This window comes from Xyrauchen texanus, chromosome 1 (assembly GCF_025860055.1).
Source record: "Xyrauchen texanus isolate HMW12.3.18 chromosome 1, RBS_HiC_50CHRs, whole genome shotgun sequence".
NCBI classification, from domain to species: Eukaryota; Metazoa; Chordata; class Actinopteri; order Cypriniformes; family Catostomidae; genus Xyrauchen; species Xyrauchen texanus.
The window spans coordinates 66,314,763-66,338,694 of NC_068276.1; the positions used below are offsets into that span (position 1 = coordinate 66,314,763).

Sequence of the window (23,932 nt, forward strand, 5' to 3'; positions counted from 1 at the left end):
GCTCCATATCGCAAACTATGTTTTGCTGTCGTTATGACGTCAGTAATACTATCAGTTAACAATGAGGTATTGCTATATTGAAAGATATTACACGTTTAGCGAGATCCTAACCCTAACCCCTACACACTTCAATGAACTACAATTTACAGCGCCCGTCCCATCGACACAATGATAGAGGCTTATGGGTAATGTAGTTTAAAAACGTTTTGTAATGGAATTAAATAAATACAATCTTTAATGAACAAAGGGACATCTAAATATGTTCATTATACAAATCTCTTTGACATATTTGAGAATCAGACTGAAATTTGGTATTTTACTGTGAGCACTTTTTAAAATGCTTTTATAACACCTTTCCATGTATGCCAGACATCTCTGTTCAACATTATGTATTAAACATAACAAAAATAATTGTCCTACCAATTTTCACTTCAATATGCTTATCAGACTTTGCATTTGCAGACTTTGCAGAATGTGCATTTTTTTTTGCTCTTCCAGGGGTGCTACGGGACCCCTGAGGGAGGAAGGGCAGTAAAACCTACACAGATGTACTCTCTTCATCATGGACAACAAACTGTATTGAGTCACATTTATATCTGCACATTATTTTTCTTTCCCACCTTTTCTATATTTACATCATGCTTGTGTTTGGTTTTGATCATATTGCAAGACTCTGAACTCGGAATACAAAAATACAGTAATATTTTACAAATGTTTTACAATAGACTTTTCAGAATTGCTAAAACACTAAACCCCCCAAATTCTCAATAGCCTAATCTAATTTGTAGAATAAATCACTCTTTCTGTAAAACATTAAACAAGTTCTGGTAGTTAAAACACTGTGTTGCAAATCTCATGCAATCTTTTTGCAAAACTCTAAACACATTCTCACTCACTAAAACACACTTCGCACTGTGATGTATTTATGTTTCAAAACACTAAACACAGGCAGGCAAAAGTTAAACACAACTACAACACAATTGTCATCGTTTACACACAACAACTCAAAATTGTTCACTTATTTCTAATTGATGAGATCAAACCAACTGTACATAATACAAGTCAGTTCAGAGTGCCAAAATTGACTTAAAATGTTGCACTGAATGTTGATACCAACAATGGATGGTAACAATATAAGAGGGAGAGTATGTGAAATAGGTGGTGAACAAAGAGGAGGAGGATGAGAAAGAGCAAGGTGTGGAGAATGTTGTAAAGGCTGGATCTGCTTTAGCGATTTTCCTTTTGGCTGAGATGACATTGTCTGTGATGTGGACAAGGTCCTCCGGCCGGACCAACATGAAGACAGACATGATGCTGAAGCAGAATCACTCTCTCACTGACCTTGATTTTGCAGCTGAACAACTCTTCTGAGTGTACAGTAACAAGCTTTTGATTTAGGCTTTTTTTAATGTAACCTTTTTGTCTTTTGCAGTTGTTTCACTGTATTTTCACAGTATGCAAGTGCTGAAGACATTCAATACTATACAATATTCGGTAACAATATGCATTTTACAGTCCTGTTACCCATGTACATACTATATACTAATTATAGTAAATACAATCACTGGGTAATAACTAGGTACTAACTACCTCTAGCCTATGTACTTACCTTATATTAGCCAGTACTTTCTAGCTAAGTACACTGTAAGTACACGTAAGTACTGTACTGTAAAAGGAAGCGTTACCCTATATTCAGTACAATACTATACTTGCAGTGCTTACAGTATACAATTTATTCACCTTGCCATTACTATAACGTAATTGAACACATTTTTTACTTAGTTGCGATACATTTCTTTTTGGTAACTGCGTGTTTTGGATTCTGTTCTTAATTTTTTTATGTAGTGTCTAACGAATGATCTGTAGTGATCATGATAATGATTATTCCTCCTCATCATTATGGTTTTCTTCCTCATAATCTGCTTCTTCCATGTCTCTAAACAGGTTTCAATTGTTATACAGCACCCTACAGTTCAACTAATGAAAGTTACTGTACCACACAGTACAGTACTTTAATTAATGCAATTACTTTCCACCACTGACTGGTTGTAGAGGCATGCATGTACACATTTCTATGTATGTGAAAGAAGAGGTTACACTTTGGTTTTATTTATATGGTGATAAAAAGCAGATTTTATTACATGCTTTATATTCATAGTTATATTCATAGGTAATTGTCCAGAAGTATGACAGGTGTTACAGTCTTGTAGATTACAGTCCATCATCAGAAATGTCATAGTCACTGTCGTACTCATCAGATGATGCATTGTACAAGAAGCTGATGTTCTCTGCTCCAGACAAAACTTGGAGGTAACAGTCTCTTGCTCGCACTTTCATTTCTCTGATTTGATGCCGCTTTCTGAGGATGATGCTGTGCAGACCTTTCAAACCCTCTTCACTTAGGCCACATTGCGAATCTTAAAAGAGGAACACAAGAATATAAGACCAGCCTTAGAAACTTTATAAACAGTCATCATTGCTGTGTGTATATTTATTAGGGCTGCCCCCTAATAGCAATCTTTTGTCGGTGCAACCCTATGTTTATGTAATTTATTACAAATATATAATTTTCATTGTCTCACTTGAAAACAAGCAGGACAGCTCTCTGAGGGTATCGGAACGAGTTGAGAGAGATTTCCAATGGTGGTCCATCTCTGCAACAACAATCTTCTGCTCCTCCTCAAGCCTCCTTACTGACATGATGATGTCAAAAGCTCTTCTCTTTGTCCTTAGATCGACAGAGTCTGGAATGCATTTATGATAAATAAATAAATCATTAGTATTAAACATCAACCTTCAAAGAACCTCTAAAATAGTATGGGGTTGCAGAATGACATTTGAAGCATTGTGGGTTATGTGTCATTATGTATCAGATCTGTCAGAAGCAGTCAACAGACTAGTGTACATACCACTGTGTGGGAGCTGCCATGGCCAAGCTGTCTCACCAGACAGAATGGTTTCCAGGCAAAGAGTTTCTGTGATTGGAACCATTCTGTTGTATTTCTCCACAACAGATGTCAGGATTCCCTTCTCCTCCCTGATCTTGCGGCGGATTCTGGCACGACCTTTGTTGCCATCGGAATCTTTATAGAGACGCTGGGAACGTCTCTTGATACTGGCTACCAGCACCTCAATTCTGCTGGCCAGGGCATCAGCATCATTTGTAGTTGTTGTTGCTGTTGTTGCAGCTGACAAGAAATAGGTGTGGTTTGCACTTTACAATACCAGTAACAATTACAATTATTTGTGACTAAATGTATTACAAGTAATCATTTCCTTACCATCAGCCCAATCCTTTACATCATTCACCCAGTCTTCCAATCGGCTCGCTGTCACTGTCAATTGGGCTTTCATGGTCTCTAGGTTTAGTAACTGGCTTTGCAGAGCTTTTGTGGTCTACAATAACAAACAGTAGTAAGAAACAAGAACCAAATGTTCAATGCACAGCTTCATACACTGCTAACATGCAATACTGAACATCTAAAATTAATTCTACTGATGTCATTACCTTTTGATATCGGCGAGTCAGTGAGATAGACAAATTGTTAAACTTTTGCTGATTCCAGCGCATGGCCATGAGAGTCAGCATGTCTGTGCGTCCTGCGAACACAGAAAATATGACGTTATCATATTCATCCAACTTATTATGTAAGGATGTACCTAGTGCAGTATGTCACCTTACCTGCTTTTGACATATGTTTTGTGGTCACTGCAATCCTAGAGAGGAAGGCATTGCACTGTTCCACCTCCTCCCCCAGTGTTAAACCAGCCCCATCTTGATATGCCCCACTCCATTTCACCTGGTTAAGAATTAAAAAAACAATAAACCAAAAAAAAAAACAGATGTTTGCAGATGTTCAGTTTAGATAATGCGATTCTATCACATAGCAACATTTCCTTACCTCGCATTTAAAATCATGGGCTTTGGCATGAAATACCGAAAGGAATGGCTTCATGTTGAGAAGGTGCTGGAGCTCTGGACAGCTTTTTGCAACTCTTTGGAGGTAGGGCCAATATTTGCAGGTCACATCCATACAAAAAAAAAGTGATTTGCCTACTGGCCAGCTTTTCTTGCAAGTACAGGGGATAGGCAAAAATTTCCCCCCTATACATATTTAAGGCACAGAGCAGGACTCCGTGCCGACACACCGCAAGCTCCAATCCCTCCTCGTCTACCTTGCTGGCAGATCTTTGTGAGGTCTCTCTGGCTGCTGACCACTCCCCTCCACAAACACCTCTTCCACTGACCTACAATATGGAAAATGGTGGATGAAAATAAGACTCTCCTAAACAAACTCTTCGGAAAGAGGTTTTACAAAATTTTACATGTTTGGTTGTGTTGTGAATGTGGTCCACAAATCTTTTCACGTCTTCGTCCTTGGCTATGAAGACGCCTTCAAAGATGGCCTGTTCCTCAGATCTTAAAAAACAGAAAAACAACAATTGGTGATGGACAACAATTTATGATAACTTATAATCTGAGATTTTTTGGTTCACACATTAAAGAGTTATGTTTTCCTATTAATACAAACACTGTGATACACAGTTTGGAGTACCTAGCAGCATTCTTGAAACGGTAATGCTTGCGGTTTCCATCAACTGAAACTGCAAGCATTTCAGGGGTGCACGCAGGACAGTTGAAGGGTTCTTCCTTGCATATATTGTCCAACTCAAATCGCACAGCCTCCCACTCAAAAAAACTTTTCAGAAAACTGTCTGCTGAGATCTTGCCAGTCTATTAAAAATAAGGAAACCAACAGCTAATAATGTACAACAAATACATTAGCATCAAACAGCTTATCAAACCACAACTCAAAAATATCAACAACACTGCAGGATAGATAAATTAAATACTCACACGACCAAAGCGGACAGTTCAGCTGATTCAGCATTCTTAAAAATGCTTGGCAGGACAGTCCTGGTGCCGCCATCTTAATTTCTTCAAATGAAAAAAGACATCTGTGGCATAAACTGTGGCAAATTGAAGGGTTGCAGGCCAGTAGTCACTTCTGTTTAGGTCAGCGACTCCAGAAGTCCAAGTGGCTTGGCATGCCTCACAAATTAACTTCGGGCATGCTTAGATCATGTCGTCCTGGAAATATCAAAACACATCCACTGTAATGTAAACCAGAATTTGTGTTCTTTGTACAATTTATACATTACTTTAAAAGTTTTATATCTATGTCAAACTTGTAGGGAGTCGCGTATGGATATATATTTATTTTTAAGATGCTTCTCAAACAGGACAAAATAAAGTTCTTCACATTCTTTCTTACCATTCATTGTGACCACAGCAACAGTCTTTCCTGGACTAACCCTCAATGACTCTGGTGAACAACCACAGATTTTGTCAGGCATCTCCACAGGCACAAGCCGGACTGAAAAAGATCATATAGTACACTTGAATTATGATCAATTTGTATTGACTGAGAAATATAAGATTGTAATAGATCAATGGCAATGAAGCACATTGCTGAAAAAGTACTCAAGATATGCTCAAAAAGCTGACTGACACAGAGTATCCACATACATTCAAGATAAAACAATAAGGGATAAAAAGGCATAATTTAAATAAAGCTTATGAGCTTAACTATTCTGAAAATGATATATATGTTGTACAAACAAACCAGAACTTACCACAATGGGAAAGAGCCTTATCCACCACGAAAGTTGTTGGAGGCAATGGTTGGAAGAATCCAGTAGTCATGGCATCTCTGTTGTGAAGAACATGTCTGGTGTGCATGCTGACATCACATTCAGCACAGAAGAAGGGACGTGGTCTACAGTCACAACACCGGACAGCCGCTGGATTACTCCCACACTGTTGGCAGATGTGTGTTGCCACATGTTCTTGTGCCGCAGCCGTGTTTACCAGGCGGGGTCTCTCTGCCCTCCACCTCTCTGAAAAGAGACTTTGTCGTTTGCTCCAGTTTGAGGAAGCCAGAAGAGGATCTCTTGGGGTTTCAAGAGGTGATGCTTCATCACCTGAGAATTCGCTTAGTGAGTGTTGGAGATCTTGTAGAAAACACTCTGTAAATGGTATGGAATATTCAAAAACAATAATTTCCTTCTATGTATATATATATTTCTTTTTTTACAATATTAAAGTGTACTCCATTTGGCTGTGAAAGGATAAGTATTCTACAAAAGTTTAAAGAAGAAACATTTATTTACATTCTAACCCACTGTCATATATATATATATATATATATACAAGGGCTAATGGTGACACAATGAAGTACACACCAACAGTCTCTGGAGTAAAGGCCACCTCACAGTTAGTGTCAGGAGCAATGAAGGGAGGATCAGTCTTCTGAATGTGATCAGCTGTAGAGGATAAAAACAACACAAATCAACATTTATAACTTGTCCCAATGCCTGGTTGCCAGCCTAAAATGGTGCAAGCTCACTGTTTAACATAGAGCTAGAGAGAAATATTAGTACACTTATTTCCCAAACCCTAATGGGGAAGTCCAATTACTATTGGTTATCTGCATATAAGGTGTCATATAGATGATGACAGCAAATAGGAATGCTTATATAGAAGCAGTTGGTTGGCTGGCCATTGACAACACTCTGAAGAACAAACTGTTTCAAACACAGCCTTGCCAAAACCAATAACTTGAAAGAGATTTAGTATGATGGTAACCAGGCTAGCTCATTTGACATTATAACCATTTTGACAAGATTTCCTGACAATGTCAATACAGCCCACAATTAAACTATTTTTTATGCTTTACACAAATATGTAATATTAGCCTTAATGTGTCTTTCACTTAATCCAAGACTAGTGATATCTTTCATAAATCTACTTTTTATGTAAAAAATCAAATGATTGGTTCTGGTTTGATTGTTTCCCTGCCATATCAAGCTATACATGTATTGTAACATATACTCTCATAAGTGGTTAAACAATGTAGATCTACAATATATCTTGAATGAAAAACAATACTGACCCTTATTTGAACGATTCCTGCTTGATCTTGGCCTCGCATAAACAATATTTCCAGTAATGTCTCTTTTTCTCCATACCACCCTCGGCTCAGGTGTCTTCACTGGTGCTGCTGCCTCCTCTTCTTGCAGCTCACCAAGAAGGTCATCAAGACTTTGGAGCTCATCCTTCAGTTCTTGGTCATCAACCAAGTTATCCAAGATCATGAGATGTTCTTGGATTTCTGAATCACTCTTGGACATTGTGATGGGCAGAAACACAAACAGACAGAAAGACTCACAACGAAGAGATGGACAGATAAAACAAATATAAATGTAAACAGAGAGCGAGAGAGAGAGAGAGAGAGAGAGAGAGAGAGCTACAGAGAGACTGATGAGTACAGATTAACAAGACGGACGTGGCTCTTAAAAGTGCCTTTGTTTGCGTGTGTATGTATGTGTGTGTGTGTGTATGTGGTGGGGGGTAAGAATAAAAATATTTTTTGAAGCTGCCAAATTTGAGGGTCCTAAAGAAAAAACAGAATTGAACATTTTACACCAGTATTCTCTTCATCTGTGTTGCCAGAATGGGCTATATTTTATGTGTTATTCATTTTATACAGTTCAATAAACGAGAAGTTAATATTGTTAATGACATTTTAGAAACAAATTAGACTAGAAATTCATATATGAATCAGTCAATAAGTTCTGATATCATTACTTATTACATTAATTATACATATTAATTGTTTTATTTCATATTGAAAAATTGTGATGAGCCAAAATGTAGTAGTTATGAATTACTTTGTATTGTTAATTATAGATTTATTTGGGTGTTTATTATATAATTTTGCGTGGATTTTAAACAATTAGGCTGTAAAACAAACCAATCTGGCAACACCGATCTTCATCTGAACATTTATAATGTTGGATAATAGTTGTGTGCTAATGTAATACTGAAAACCTTAAAATCTCAGCTATACCTTACATGATTATATGCGACAAAATTTGACAAAAACTTGAATTCAATTAGCTAACTTTGCTAGCCTGCACATTTGGTGCAGCAAGCTATATTTTTATATTGTCTTCTATCATTTACTGTCATAAGAAATTGCCACCTTATTGCCACCTTACACATCTAAAAGTTCTAAACACAACTTCTTGTCCTGATTCAAGATTTTTTGATGTGTACATTTAAGAATAGTATCCATCTCTATTAATTAACTCTTCTACTTACCGAGTGGAAAATCGCAATGGACCTTGGGATCGCCCCATAGGCCTACAGTGATGTCAGCGTTATTAATTTAGAGGATTTAAAAATTAAAACATTTAAATAAAAAATATAATACATTATATATATTATATAAACATTATATATATATTTATTAACATAAACAAAACTCCGATAAAAATACGTTATCCAGCATGCTCTAGTTAAAGCAGTGTACATCATGTATGCCAGTAACGCTACCTTTGACAAGAAAACGCGTAAACTGCTTACTTGCACACGCCGTGGAGCGTTGTTAAACTCACCGTTGAATGCCGTTCTACATGCAGTTTAGCGTTGTTTTGGTTAAACTCACCTCTGAATGCCGCTTTACCTGCAGTTGAGCGTTGTTAAACTCACCGATGAATGGGGTTGTACACCACAATGAGCGTTGTTAAACTCACCGATGAATGCGGTTGCCTATGAACGCGCTAAACCTTTGCTGAGAGGGCACTTTGATATCAGATTGTGAGGGTTTTTAAACATAAAAAACAGTTGGAGGGCCAGATAAAGATGATCTGGGGCCACCATTATACTAGCCCTGGCATAGATCATGTATTGTAGCCTATTCCTTTTTATTTTTATTTATTGCAGTCTCGACTCTCGAGCCATTCGCAGCAGACCATTGCGGTGAGCTTACCCAAGACGTCAAATTTCAACGCTACAGGCTCCGGTTCAGAGATATATAGAAGTCTATCAGACTACCCTGCACGTTGAAAAATGACGCCAAAGGTATACCCAGTGCGTCAAAAAGTGACGCCAAGGGGTCCTGGCCAAGCGTCCATATGTGACGAGTTGGGGTGTGAGAATGTGTTGTTCCCAATGATGAATCCTTTCACAATACAAAATACAAATAAAACACCTGCAAAAGGATCATCTCACAAAACATGCAATTTCACTGCCAGTAGTATTTACAACTATTTACAGTTCCCTTTTGAATTTACCTTCTTATATTTTTAGCCAAACCCCAATTAACCAGTTTTGTGCTAATGATCACAAATCTGACCGTCTTTCAACCATTTCTTCAGGTTAAGTTTAAACTGTTGCAAGGTGCTACTCTCTCGCATAGTTAAAGGCAACGAGTTCCACATCCCTGCAGCTTTCACAGAAAAGCAATTCTGTCCAAAAGCAGAGGACCTAAAGTTGACATAACAGTCTCCTCTGTGGGAGGCTCGCGTTGTTCTAAGTCCTACCTCTTCACACGATTTCACAAACATACTCAGGGGCTGTGGTGCCAAATCAAGAAAAATTTTATATACTAAATTAACATTTGAAAACAAAACAAAATTTTCAAACGTTAGTAATCTGTATTTCTTCACAATGTTACAGTAATGGTATGAAACCGTTTTTTTATCTAAAATTTTGAGTGCCTGTTTGTACAAGCTTTGAAGCGGCTGTAACGCAGAGTTTGTTGATAAAGACCAATTAGTGATGCAATATGTAAAATGTGATAATATCATCGCATGCATATAAAGCTTCGCTGCATCTGTGCTCATTTGCGGGCGAATATATCTGAACTGCGATAAATTAAATTTTACAGTTTTTATCAGTTTTGAAACATGCTTTTTAAATGACAGTGTCCTGTCGAACAATACGCCTAAATACTTGACAGACTCTGCTTCGTGAATTCTTGTTCCTTTTACAATAATTTCCGGCGCAGAGTGAGAAGTATTCCTTATTGTAAAAAACGTGCTGACAGTTTTGCTAAAATTTAGTGTCAAGCATGATTGTACCATCCAATCTGAAATTTTTTCCATCGCTCCCTGGAGCACAGCTGCTGCTTTCTGTCTTAGTTTTGCATGGACATATATCACGGCGTCATCGGCGTACATTTGTACGTGAACTTCAGGACAAATAGCTGGAAGATCATTTATATAAACACTGAATAAGAGAGGGCCCAAAATGGAGCCTTGTGGCACCCCAACTGAGCAGTCTAAAAACAAAGACATAGTGCTCTTAATTCTAGTGCAGTGCATCCTATTCTCGAAATAAGATTTAAACCATCGTAATGTCTCGTCAGAAATATTGTGAGCAGACAATTTAGATAACAGGATGTTATGGTTTACCGTGTCGAATGCTCTTTTCAGATCTAAAAATATGGCACCCACCACCCCCCCTTTATCCAACATGGCTTTGAGTTCCATCCATCCATCGTCAACCGCTTATCCTGTGTACAGGGTCGCGGGGGGCTGGAGCCTATCCCAGCTAACATTGGGCGAAAGGCGGGGGACACCCTGGACAGGTCGCCAGTCCATCGCAGGGCCACACATAGACAGACATACACTCACACTCACCTCCACATCCACACCTAGGGCAATTTTTTTGGAGACACCAATTAACCTAGCCTGCATGTCTTTTGGATGGTGGGAGGAAGCCGGAGTACCCGGAGAGAACCCACGCAGACACGGGGAGAACATGCAAACTCCACACAGAAAGGCCGGGGCAACCAGGGTTTGAACCCACGACCTTCTTGCTGTGAGGCGACAGTGCTAACCGCTGCACCACCGTGCCGCCCTGGCTTTGAGTTGTTCAACAAAATAACAAAGTGCCGTTTCAGTTGAATGGTGTTTTCTAAAACCGAACTGAAGAGGATTCAGGGGGTGCTCTCCATAATTCAAATGATCCATCAGTTGCATGGCCACTACTTTCTCGACAACCTTAGATATTACAGGTAGGATACTCACTGGTCTATAGTTGGCCAGCTCAGCTTTATCTCCTCCCTTATGCAAAGGTGTAACCACTGCCTTTTTTAGACAGTCGGGGAAGACCGCTTCTCTGATGGATCGATTGATTAGCTGAGTAGTAGGTCGACATAGGGTGGCAGCATTCCTTCTAACCATACACGAATCTAAACCATAACCATCCTGTGACTTTGAAATTTTAAGTCCTTGTAAAATTTTAAGGACTTCTTGCTCCGAGACCTCACTTAAGTGAAACACTGGTTTAGTTGAATCTACATGTTTAATTTCCCTTGTTCTGTTACCAAAAACAACAACCAAATCATTAACCGAATCTTTGAAAAAACTATTAAAAGCACTAGCTACCTTTGATTCTTCTTGCGTTAAAACATTGTTTATTTTAATTTCATAACATTTTTGAGACGATTTTTGCCGAGAAATAGTATTAATGTGCTTCCAGACTAAGTGATTGTTTCCTTTAGCTTGTGTTATCACATCAATAAAAAAATGTTTATTGCAAATTTGAAGAGAATCACCAGTTTCCAAGTTCAGTGAGTTTACTGAAGATCACTTTGTTGGGCAAACATGTGCGGATCTGAAAGACATGAACACATTAAATAAACCCAGTAACACATTCTTATTTCACAACATAAATACACAATTGAATAAATAACAAACCTTTTATGTCTACATTGACAGAACAAAAGGTATAAAGCAGTTAAATGACACTGTTGGGTGATTTATTCTTCATAAGCACACAAGGTGGAGCCACTAAATCATGAATATCTGAACACCAGCAGATGTGAACATTATAACTGACCATTGCTAAATGACACAATCTTCAACACAACACCTCGGATTGCATTAATCACTAATAAATAATAGTGTGCAATACAGATGACCGTCATTTCACTTTCTGTAAAGATCCAAACTCTTCAAACGAGAACATGTGTGACTCTTAAGAGTGTTTGTGTTAATGGAGGACACAGATGTTATTGGACTTGGAGCTGGTGTATTTGGTGCTTTGTGCCTCAGACACGGCGTGTTTGTGCAGTTCAGCGGGCAGCAGCAGACGCACGGCGGTCTGGATCTCTCTCGATGTGATGGTGGAGCTTGTTGTAGTGAGCGAGACGAGACGCTTCACCGCCGATGCGCTCCAAGATGTCGTTGAAGAAAGAGTTCATGATTCCCATCGCCTTGGAGGAGATCCCGGTGTCAGGATCAACCTGCTTCAGGACTTTATACATGTAGATCGCGAAACTCTCCTTCCTGGACCTCTAAATGCTCCAGTATATTTTCACACTGGAGACAAACAATAAACAACCATGACGAATATTCACGATTGATTTCATTGGACACATTCGGTATTCTCGAACTTCAGAACAGCCAATCAGGGGCTTCTAAATGTTGATCCCGCCCATTGCCTCGTGATTGACAACTACCATCACCAACATGATTCAGTTTCTTTATTCCTTTTAACTTCCTCTTATCATTTTATGTTTTATTCCGATTTAGAAAATTAATGTTCAATATTTGTCAAATGTACAAGAGATCAGAAGACTCGTTGACAATGAAATGATCCGTCAGTGGGATTCAAGTGACTCTTAAAAGTGTCTCCGGGGTTGATGTGGGTGACGTCACTGTGGATTTAAGCGCGTTCTCCGCGACTCGGGCGTGCCAGCTGAATGTCTTTGGGCATGATGGTGACCCTCTTGGCATGGATGGCACAAGTTGGTGTCCTCGATCAGACCGACCAAATAAGCCTCGCTGGACTCCTGCAGGACCATAATTGAATGTATTGTTTTGACATGTTGTTGTTTTATCATTATCACAATCTTCTCTTCACATGTGACTTTCATTCTCACTCTGTTTTCAATATTTTTCTGTTTGTGTTTGTTCCCATGAACCAATAACATGTTGTGTTAGCAGATCTGATGCAGCAGTTTCACTTCTTTAACACCCTGATACTGAGAGAGTTTAAGAGACTGTTGTGCTTCAGACCTCCTTTAGAGGAGAAATGAACATGTTTTAAATCTTATTGTGAATCACAGACAGTCTGAATTTAATTCACTTCAGAGTCACTTTTGTGTCTTTTTCTGCATTCAGTCTTGTCTTTCTCCCACACTTTTATTTCTGTCTCTGAAGTGTGAAATGACGTTTGAACACAGGAAGGGTTTGGTTTAGACAGGCAGCACAGTTTAAACTGTTCATTAAAGTGACAGTATGGAGTCCAGTGTGCTGCCTCTTATACTCTGTGAGTGTTTTATTATATTCTATATTATCTTCTGTTATTTGTGTGTGTGTGAAACACATGATGGTGATGTGGGTGCACAGGTCTATACTGTAGATTTACTGTCTCAGTGTTCATGTATTCTTTATTCTGTTCATATATAAATAATGTTTGGTGTTATAGTGATGATGAGAGTGAAGACTGCAGTTATTACTGTGTGTTACAGATCAAATGCATCTGTCTGTGTTCATGTGAAAGATGATGGACTTGTGTACATGTTGTAACTTTGATGTGTTTCATCTCTTCATATTTTATATACTTGTATCTTATTTTATTGTAATAATCTTTGGATTGTCTGTTGAATCAGACATATTTCTGTTTCCGTGAGTTGGTGTTGTATGTGCTGTATCTTTAAATAGACTCTCTCCATCTTGAGCTCTCAGATCGCTCTCAACTTCTCTATTAATCTACGGTCTGTCTGCTGTTCTTATTGAACATGTTTGAGTAATGTGCAGGAGGCCCTATTGTTGTAATATTGTCTTCATTATCTGAATGAGAGTCTATAAGCAGAAAGTTGGTCAAAAGTTCTGTTATATAAACTTTGTTAATACTTCAAACTATTTTCCTGTAATGTATCAACAAAGGGGACAGGAAGACCAGGGCCGTATGTTGCATTGGTGACATAGGCGGTTGACAGGCGGGGCCACACAAGAGGATTTTTATTATTGTTTCTCAGAAGTGCGCCCTCTCGTGATGAATGTGTGCCCCTCTACCCATGTGTTGAGCAAAATGAGCCACTAACACCCTTTCATTACTGATGAATGGTGACATACAGGGGTGTAGACCACTCACATTTAATGTCATTTTAACTGTGTTGTCTTTATTTTACACTCGTTCATAAATTGACAATTATAATTTGTGCATTGCATAAGTGTTGTCTTTTGAGCTTCACTCTTTCATTGCACAGACTTTCTCTTCTTTTGAACTCAACAGCTGGAATAATGCTGGAATACACATAAGAGAGATTGCAGAAGACTGTCTTTATGATGCACATTTTGTGAGAGAATGCACAAATTCTCAAGAAAATGCAAAAGCATTTGCAAATTTTCTTTCCCACCCATCTAATGTTTTGCCCACTATCTTGACCCTTTAGGGGCTCCGTAGAACACAGACTCTGTACATGAACTAATCATTTGTGTTATCTGTACAGATCATATGCGGCTGTCCTGCGTCAAATGAATGAATCCCTCTCTGAGACTCATACTTTCGAGTCATATAAATGTTTTGTTCAAAATGAACGAATCGTTCAAGAACGTCCCATCTGTCTTTTGCTCGCCCTGTATGTCTGTGTGTAAAAAGATCGCCAGATTGCATCTAGAAATTCTGTTATTTAAGTACACTTTTAAAAACTGTGAATTATTGAATAGAACAGCTATTTCAACAGACACGTGCATTGCCAACTGAAAATGTTGAATATATCAAGAAACTCAAATAGGCTATACTACATATCAAGGAAATTTAAACTAACATGATTGATAAATTTACACCATGATGGAAATTTTACATCTGGGTCCATCAGATAATTGTAGTGCAACATCTGTATTGAATTGTGTTGTGTTGAATTAATGGAAATGCTTCTTTTTTTACTTTCAGTGCTGATGTCTAACAGCTATTCTGCACAAAGTCCAGGTAACTCCTAATTCATAAATAAATTGTTGATTTTTGTTCATGATTTGAAGTGTAGTGAACAAGATATATAATTTATAATATTTGTGTTGGCACATCTTCACACACTGCATGATGGTCTGAGACCAGGTTGTGTATGTGTTTAGTTTCTCGTGCAGCAAAACCCTTTGCCATAATTTATTGACGGACATGTTTTCCCTGGCTGCCGCGAGTGTCAGGCTAGAGTGGAACTCTCCGCTCTCCCCTGAACCCTCGCGGCTCGATGATTGGTATCTGGGCTCGCAGTGCCACTCACTTGCCCCGCCCCAGTGCCTTTCTTCCCTGAGGTGCATGAGGAGCTGACAAGATCGTGGGAGGCACCTTTCACTGCCCGGTCCTGATCTTTCAGCTCCCCCACTCTCTCTACCCTCAATGGCGGAGCGGCCAGGGGTTACTTGGCGATGCCCCCAGTGGACAAGGCACTAGCGGTGCACCTATGCCCGCAGAGCACCGCCACCTGGTGCGGGAGCCCGAAGCTCCCGTCCAGTGCCTGTAGGCTTACGTTGTCCCTGGGTTTAGGGCCTACGGTGCTTACCAAGCCTGCAGGGCTATGAGCCCATTCCACCAGGAGTGTGGCGGCCTCCTGGGCTCTGACCAGTGGGGCTTCTCTAACAGACATTTGCAGAGCAGAGGGCTGGGCTATACCCAACACCTTTGCGAGATTCTACAATCTCCGGGTTGAGCTTGTTTCGTCCTGTGTCTTAGCTGGAATGAACAGGTAAGTCCTGGTCATCCGGCCGGGTATATCGCTTGCACCTCCCTTGAGCTGAAGATGTGCGTTGTCAATTCCCAGTAGCATTCACAAATGTGTTCCCTGGTTGACTTTCTCCTAGCCCTGTGTCAGTCGGCTCAGCGGGCTGTTCGACACTGATACTAGCGTCAGGGGAGGTTACGTGCCGGCCAGGTGTGCTGGCTATGCGGCACACAGTAGTCTACCCATCTTGCACCATCGATCCACGTAACACAGTTCAGCTAGTTTTGCCGTTTTTGTAGGGGACCCCTAGTGTCACTACATCGACACAACATCGAGTGAGTGACAGATAGGGAATGTCCTGTTTACTTCCGTAACCTCTGTTCCCTGATGGAGGTAATGAGACGTTGTGTCCCTCCTACTACAATTCTGAACTACCCTTATTCTCGGCTCCTCAGCAGAAAACCTTAATGAGCGGTATGCACGTCCCCTCCTTTATACCCGTATGTCCGGGGAAGTGGCATGCAAATACCACTCTCCAATTCCCATTGGCCTTTTATCAAAGATCAGAGGTGACTTGGGCTCTCAAGAGTGACCCCTAGTGTCACAACATCGACACAACGTCTCATTCCCTCCATCAGGGAATGGAGGTTACCGAAGTAACCAGGACGTTTATTTTATCTGATCAGTACGAGACTTGGTGACTTTTCCTCCATTGCCATTTGAACATATAAAAATCTAATTGGCTAGATTCAAGTAGTCATAAAAAAGGTCACCTTTGGTATTCATTTCAACAGTCGGTCAATTTTGACAAAGAGTGAAAAACAGAGAAATTTTATTAAGTCAGCAACAATGCAGGAAAAAAACACACACAAACAAAAACATGCGCACGCACAAACCCCCCCACACACACAAACATGTAGATACATAACACACACACACTCACACACACTCAAACACACTCACTCACTCACACACACACACACACACACTCAAACACACACACACGCAGACACTCAAACACACACACACTCTCACACACACACACACAAACACACACAAACATGTAGATACATAACACACACAAAAACACACACACATGTAGATACATAACACACACAAACACGCACACACAAACAAACACACACTCACACACACACGTAGACACTCAAACACTCACACACACAAACACTGAGCCACTGTTTCTGTCACGAATGCCGGTGGAAGCTCCCTAAGCGGCCACTGGAGATCTAGCTCTCCCGAATGTTGACTCAAAGACTACATTTCCCATGTGCCCACATTCCTGGTCTGATTCATCCACAGCTGTTTCCTATTATCTTCCTCTATTTAAGCCCTGTTTGTTTATTCTCACATTGTGAAGTCTTGTTTGCCCCGGCTACATTTCTGAGCGTTATTACCTACCTGCATTACTTATCTGTGTTTTCGACCCTGCCTTGTACCTCCGATTACGTCTGATTGCCGCCTGTCTTTGTTTTGTTTTGCCTGGAACTTTACTATTGCTGTTTGCTGCCTGCCCTGAACTTTTGCCTGTCTGACTACGATTCTGCCTCGTCACTGATAACACTGTTTGCCTGGTTCTCGATCTCTGCCTGTTCCACTGAGATTATCCTTCTAATAAACCGCATATGAATCCCACTCAACCTGAGTCTTTGTTACAGATGCGGCCGAACCATTATCGGCTCCTCAGAAAAATCCTGAATGAAATAGACGCATTCCCCGCCTTTATACCCGTATGTCCGGGGGCGGGACAATTTCTCATTGGCCTTTTTTCATAGATCAGAGATGCAAAAGGCACTCAAGAGAGACCCCTAGTGTCACTTCTTCGACACAACATCTCGTTCCCTCCATCAGGGAATGTAGGTTACATCCGTAACCTTGTCGTTTGAGTTGAGGGGCATGTGAGCGGATGTCATCACCCTTGTTTCAAGAAATATCAAAAAGCATCCCCCTTGTAAAACCAGCAACCAGCATTGTGTCTGTATTACTTAGAACTAATCATGAGAGTAAAAGATTGAATATTTAATTTGAGAATAATTAATTTAAAAGAATTAAAACTATTTATTGCCTTGTGCAAAATAAACAAATAATTAATGAAATGATGTCCCTCTCCTTGTGCAGTCATTTATTATAAATATATATTTGACACTAGTATCATAGAAAACATGCACATTGTGGGGAAGTTTCCTTTGCTGTTGCTCTTGTGATATTTAGTGAATACTAAAGAAGACATGAAACAATTGTGTGAATGTGAGGGAATTAAAATAAACTGTTAAGGAGGTCAGAGTTGTGTTAATATATCTAATTTTGTTTTTAATAAATAAATAATTATAAGAAGTGCCCTTTTTTCCACTTGAGCCCCCCAAAATGTCTGTGCTCGTCCCTGCGCACCTGGTGACAGTGACGGTCCATGATAGAATATTCAGAGGAGGCAAATATATAAATTAATATTGAAAGATCAAACCAATAAAATATTACTGTGTGTAAATATAAAATATTATGATACAGGACTCGACAATAAGGACTGCCCGATGTCCCGGGACCAGTGTGAGAGAGATTCGGGACAGTTGCTAGAACAAAGTCTTCTAATCGACAACATTAATGTGAACACAAGAGTGTACAGACACTGAACGCACTCTTATAAAACTGTCCTCACTCTTTTACAAGTGAACTTTATTACAGTAAATCAAATATATATAATAATAATAATAATAAAACTGGAATATATCTTAGTTTTATTAATCAGGTTTGATAAAGATTACGTCATTAAATTGTTGTGAAACTGATATTTGTAACATTTTAAAAATAGATTAAACTTTTATTATAGAGTGTGAATTAAACTGTAGATGCAACATGTGTGTTTGTAAAGTGAGAGTTGTGTGTTTGTTTCTGGTTCTTACAGATAAACCTGTTCTGACTGTAAATCCTGAAACATCACCGATATTCAGAGGAGAGACTGTCACTCTCACATGTGATATACAGGGGACAGAAGAGACACACTGGAGATACAGATTTCAGTGTGATGGTGGTAGTATTCAAGACTCTAATAAGAAAGAGTTCAAGATTACTGCAATGAAGAGCGGATACAGTAAATGCAGGTGTTTCGCTAGAAGGACATCTACACTAATTCAGCACTTCCTGGAGTAATGAAGTGTCATTTACGTGTCATCGGTGAGTGATCATCTGTTATATTATAATCATATGCATCATCAGCAGATCCACAGTTTTCCTGAGCAACTACTGGACGACACATGATGATTGTAATTGCCTGTTTTGTGTTTCTGGTCTCGAGACACAATGTAAAAACTACCGAAACGAGCGATTCAGACGGAGAACAACAAACATTTAAGTGTTATTTGGAGTCAAAATGACTTTCAGGATCAACTTGTGAAGTTGTTTTCTGTCAGAACAACTCAAATTAGTGAATGATATGAACATAACAAACCTCGGACCATCATGACATCTACATACTCAGATGAAGCACTGTCAAAAACACATCAAACGCTCATCTCGACTCTGTTCACTATCGGCACTTTAAAGTCACATGTTTCTGAAATATTTATAAATGTAATACTTTAAACATCACTTTAACAATTAAATAAAGGCAGTATAAAAGTATCCATAAGACTCCAGTGGTTTAATCCATGTCTTCAGAAGTGATATGATAGGTGTGGGTGAGAAACAGATCAATATTTGTCATGTTTTGCGAGACAGCAGGGGGCGATATGCAGAGAAGAATGTGAATCTGTTTCTCATTAAGACAGAATCTGCGACATTTACACATCATCATATAAACTTGCTAGATAAAATAAAATTGCTTCTTCCTCGTGTTGCATTTGACTGTCACTCAGTTTTAAAGGTGACATGCAGGTGTCGCGAGCGCATCACGAGCACATCAGAAGTCCAGCACGAGTGAAACATATACAGACATGTCCGGACGAGTCTGAACCTTTATTCCGCTGTCTGGGATTACTTGTAAAAGACCCACGAAGCTCCATCAGTGTTGATGAGACCCAGTCTGTAAAGTTTGCTGCAAAAGTTATCGACGGGAAACACTTCAAACATTAAGCACCATCCCAAGGACTTCACGGAGATGAATGTATGTGGAAATACAGTACACGGATAATAAATTATAGCCCGTTTCATAAAAACACAAGATTCAATGTAGTTTTACATGATTTGTAATGACTAGTTAGACTAAAGTTATGTTTATGATTTCTGTCACATTCACAAATGCAGCAAACGGATTTAAACCCTCGTTCAACATTATAATGTGCCGCAACAGCAGGACAATGTGTTTGAAAATACTAATAATATCTTTTATTTTAAAACATTGTACTAAATTGGGTTTACAAAATGCTTTTGGTGTTCAGGAAATTGACATTGAAAATATGAATGCAAGAAATTGAAACTGTGGCAGAAATTGTCAGTTTTGGACAAAATGGCAATAAATAAACTGCACATGAATAATATATTTTCAGCAGGTTTTGAAGAATTTAAATAAATCACAAATGCAACAAATGACTGAATTCATGCAAATGTATATTTGAAGTGTTAAACTGTTCAATAATCATTACAAATGAATTTAATAAATAATAAAATAACAATAACAATATATTTTAGTTATAATCATCTGACTACTGTACATGTTTTGGTAACACTTTATTTTACGTAGTCCTTGATACAGAGTAATTACTTAGTTAATTACTTAGTAATAAACGTTGTAATTACATGTACCAAAATGTAATTAACATGTAACTAAGTTATGGTACAGCCTGTACTTACAGATTGTAATTACACACATGTAATAGGCAGCTACTGTTACACATATGTAACAAGCCGAGTCTGTTACATATGTGTTACAAATATGTAACAACCCGAGTCTGTTACATACGTGTTACAAACTTGGTACACTGTAATTATGTAAGAAAGTACTTAGTTCCACACAATGTAACAAGAAGTACTTAAATATATTAGGCTACTAAGGTCTGCAGTTACACATGGCAAATGTGTACGTTTTGTAGCATCTTAAATAACCCACTAGTTCACCGCTAAAATACATGCATTAGCTTCTTTATTACATTAAAATGACAGAAAATTACACAGGTATAAGCTACGTAAAATAAAGTGTATCAAGACTGTACTTAAGTGGCCTTCATGTGTATCTACATACCTTGTCCATATGTACCTTAGTTTGAATTAACTCACTAGTTCACAGCTTAAATACATGCATTAGCTTCCTAATTACATTGTACATACTTTTTACCTTGTCGGATTAAGAGAGTGTCCTGATGTTCAAGATCTAAAGTTAAAGGATTAAAGTTGAAGAAATCCAAAATAAAGTTCAAGAATTGGTTATAATCAAATATTGAACAGCTTTTAATATTATCAATGCACATAAATACTGTGAAACCGTAATACCATGGTAATTACTGTGACGGTTATTATACCGTTACACCCCTATTAGGCAGCAAAGATGGTGACCGCTCCACCGGCACTTGACCCACATGTGTGCAGTTTGACATAAAACACGCCCCTTGATGACATCATTAACTGCTTTCTTCACAGCCATTGATACAATTATTTTATTACATATTATTTATTGAGTTTATAAAGTGACTTTACTGTTATAAACATTATTATTGACCAATATGTATTTGTATTTATACAGAGAGACCAAAACCTGAAGTGCGTGTAAATCCAGATCATCATGTGTTCAGAGGAGAGACAGTCACTCTCACATGTGACATACAGACACAAACACACACTGAGTGGAGATACAGCTGGATTAAAGATGATTCAGTCAATCCAGTCAGCACTGAGAGAGTGTACAGAATCACATCTGACAAATCTCACAGTGGTAAATACAGCTGTAGAGGAGAGAAAATCAGAGACTCACAGAGATCAGACATCAGTGATGCTGTTACACTCACAGTATCAGGTGAGTGTTCACATTCAACTCTGTAGAGAAACTCTGATCAATAAATAAACTCTGTAGATTCCAGACTTTGAATTCTTTTTTAATATGAAAGTAATAATTGATGCACAGATTAACTGATTCTTCACTGATTCTTCACTGATTCTTCACTGATTCTTAAAGTCTTTGTCACTGAACTGTCTCATAAACTCACAGATAAACCAACACCAGCTGTGATTGTGTCGCCCCAGAGTTCAGTGTTCACTGGAGACACAGTTACTCTGAGCTGTACGTTCACACACTCAACTGGATGGACGATTCACTGGAATAAAGACTCAAACTCTGAATCCAGTGATGCTGCAGGAACTAAAACAATCAGATCAGTGAAAGTCTCTGATGGAGGACAGTACAGATGCAGAGCACAAAGAGGAAACTACGACACACAGTTCAGTAAAACAGTTCAAGTAACAGTTGAAGGTGCTGATTTACTTTATCTGATTTTAAGTGAGATTACATGAAATAAGTAAATAATGAATTACAGAGATTATTAATGTGTGTTTTGATTCATACACAGAGAGACCAAAACCTGAAGTGCGTGTAAATCCAGATCATCATGTGTTCAGAGGAGAGACAGTCACTCTCACATGTGACATACAGACACAAACACACACTGAGTGGAGATACAGCTGGATTAAAGATGGGACCATCAACATTCTCAATCAATGCACAAAACAAGAGTGTGAAATAAGCCATGTTGAATTCTCCCATCAAGGTAAATACAGCTGTTCTGGAAGAGAGACAAGAGGATCACGCTACACACACACCAGTGATGAACTTACACTCACAGTATCAGGTGTGTGCGCATCTCTCTAGACTTTTACAAAGTTTATTCAGTTTGTACTGAGTGTTTATCAGGAGCTCAGAGTAAATATTTCCTTCTCTGTACAGATTTGCCCACAGCTAAACTCACTGTACATCCAGAAACATCTGTTTTCACTGGAGAGACAGTGATCATGAAGTGTGACATTGAGTCTGATTACAGTAACTGGAGATATGAGTGGTATAAAGACAGAACTGTCGTGTCTGAGTCTGAGCGTTACACTGTAAACACAAACACTCTCACTATCAGAGGAGCTACTGAGTCTGATCAACATCAGTTCTGCTGTCGAGGAAAGAGAGATGGAAGACCAGCAACATCACAGAACACAAGTGTTATTCTTTCTGTTAAAGGTCAGTAATTACTGTAGTAAAGACGAGCAGAAGATGAACTCTGTTTATTAATGACCCAAATGTTCTTCACCACAGACTCAAAGCTCAATCCTGAACTCACATCAGATACTGCAGGAGCTGCACTGACAGGAAACACGGTGACTCTGATCTGTCACATGACTCAGACCGCTGGATGGGACTTTTACTGGTACAAACACACACAGAACTCTGAGAAAAACAAGACAGAAACAAACTCCTACAGAGTCCATATTGATTCAGTGTCTGATGGAGGTCAGTACTGGTGTAGAGCTGGAAGAGGAGAACCAGTTTACTACACAAACTACAGTGATGCATTGTGGGTCAATGTCACAGGTGAGAGTTTATTCTCTCTTTTCTATTCATTCATGTGCACTTGTTCAGATATACTCAATCATCATGTGCTTGTGTGTCTGTTTTTCAGTGTCAGCAGATCAGATTCGTGTCTTACACACTCTCAGTTCTCTTCTGGCAGTTTGTCCATATCTGATGGCGACAGTCGTGCTGGTGTTCAAATGCTACAGAGCGAGAGGTAAAAGAGATCAATATAATCAACAGATGAAATGTTCACAAAGACAATAACAGCAGAGGAAACAATATGAAAGTGGAGTTCAATGACATGTTTCTAATATTGTTTTTGTATTTGATAGTTTCATCTGTTGAAGATCAAAGTCAGTTTGCAGTAACAGAGGAAGAAACTTCAATCTGAATCTCTTTAAAAACGTTCAGAAGACTTTTCTTACATTCCTGTTCATTATTTCACCATGTTTCATTTGTTGTAGAATTGATTTCTCATTCATATGATTTTAAAACATTGTATTTTGTGTTTCTGCTTTTCTATGATTTCTATTTGAATCTATTACTTGAATATTTCCTGTTTCATGTTCAAATAATGAATAAGAGCAGAAACACTTTAGTTTTATTCTGATCTAGTTTTATTGTGTGGATTTGTGTGTGATCTGATGTTTCCTACTTTAAATAAGTGTGTCTTTGTGTTTGAAATATTCTGGACTTTATGCTTTCTTACAGATTTAAATACTATCTTAAACTCTTGATTATTAATGTCATAAATATATTTTGCACTGGAGAAAATGATTATTTCTTCAAAACAACTGAAGACATTTAAATCTGAACAATATTTGACATCATGATTGTTTCAGCTCCTCACTCTTTATGTAAAACATGTGAATAATAAAGTGTCATTTTCATCTCTCTGTTTTTGTTTGTATAA

At 38.6% G+C, this 23,932-nt stretch overlaps 1 protein-coding gene across 1 annotated transcript in view; it reads left to right on the forward strand.

The window, feature by feature from the left end:
• LOC127643385 (uncharacterized) overlaps positions 1-23,777 on the forward strand; it is a 60,097-nt gene extending 36,320 nt beyond the window's left edge. Inside the window, exons 2-5 of the mRNA XM_052126078.1 lie at positions 22,405-22,686; positions 22,762-23,037; positions 23,126-23,233; positions 23,352-23,777. Coding sequence (XP_051982038.1) covers positions 22,470-22,686; positions 22,762-23,037; positions 23,126-23,233; positions 23,352-23,410 — 660 coding nt within the window. The 5' untranslated portion in view covers positions 22,405-22,469 and the 3' untranslated portion in view covers positions 23,411-23,777. The remainder of the gene's footprint in view (positions 1-22,404; positions 22,687-22,761; positions 23,038-23,125; positions 23,234-23,351) is intronic.
• The last annotated feature ends 155 nt before the right edge of the window (positions 23,778-23,932 follow it).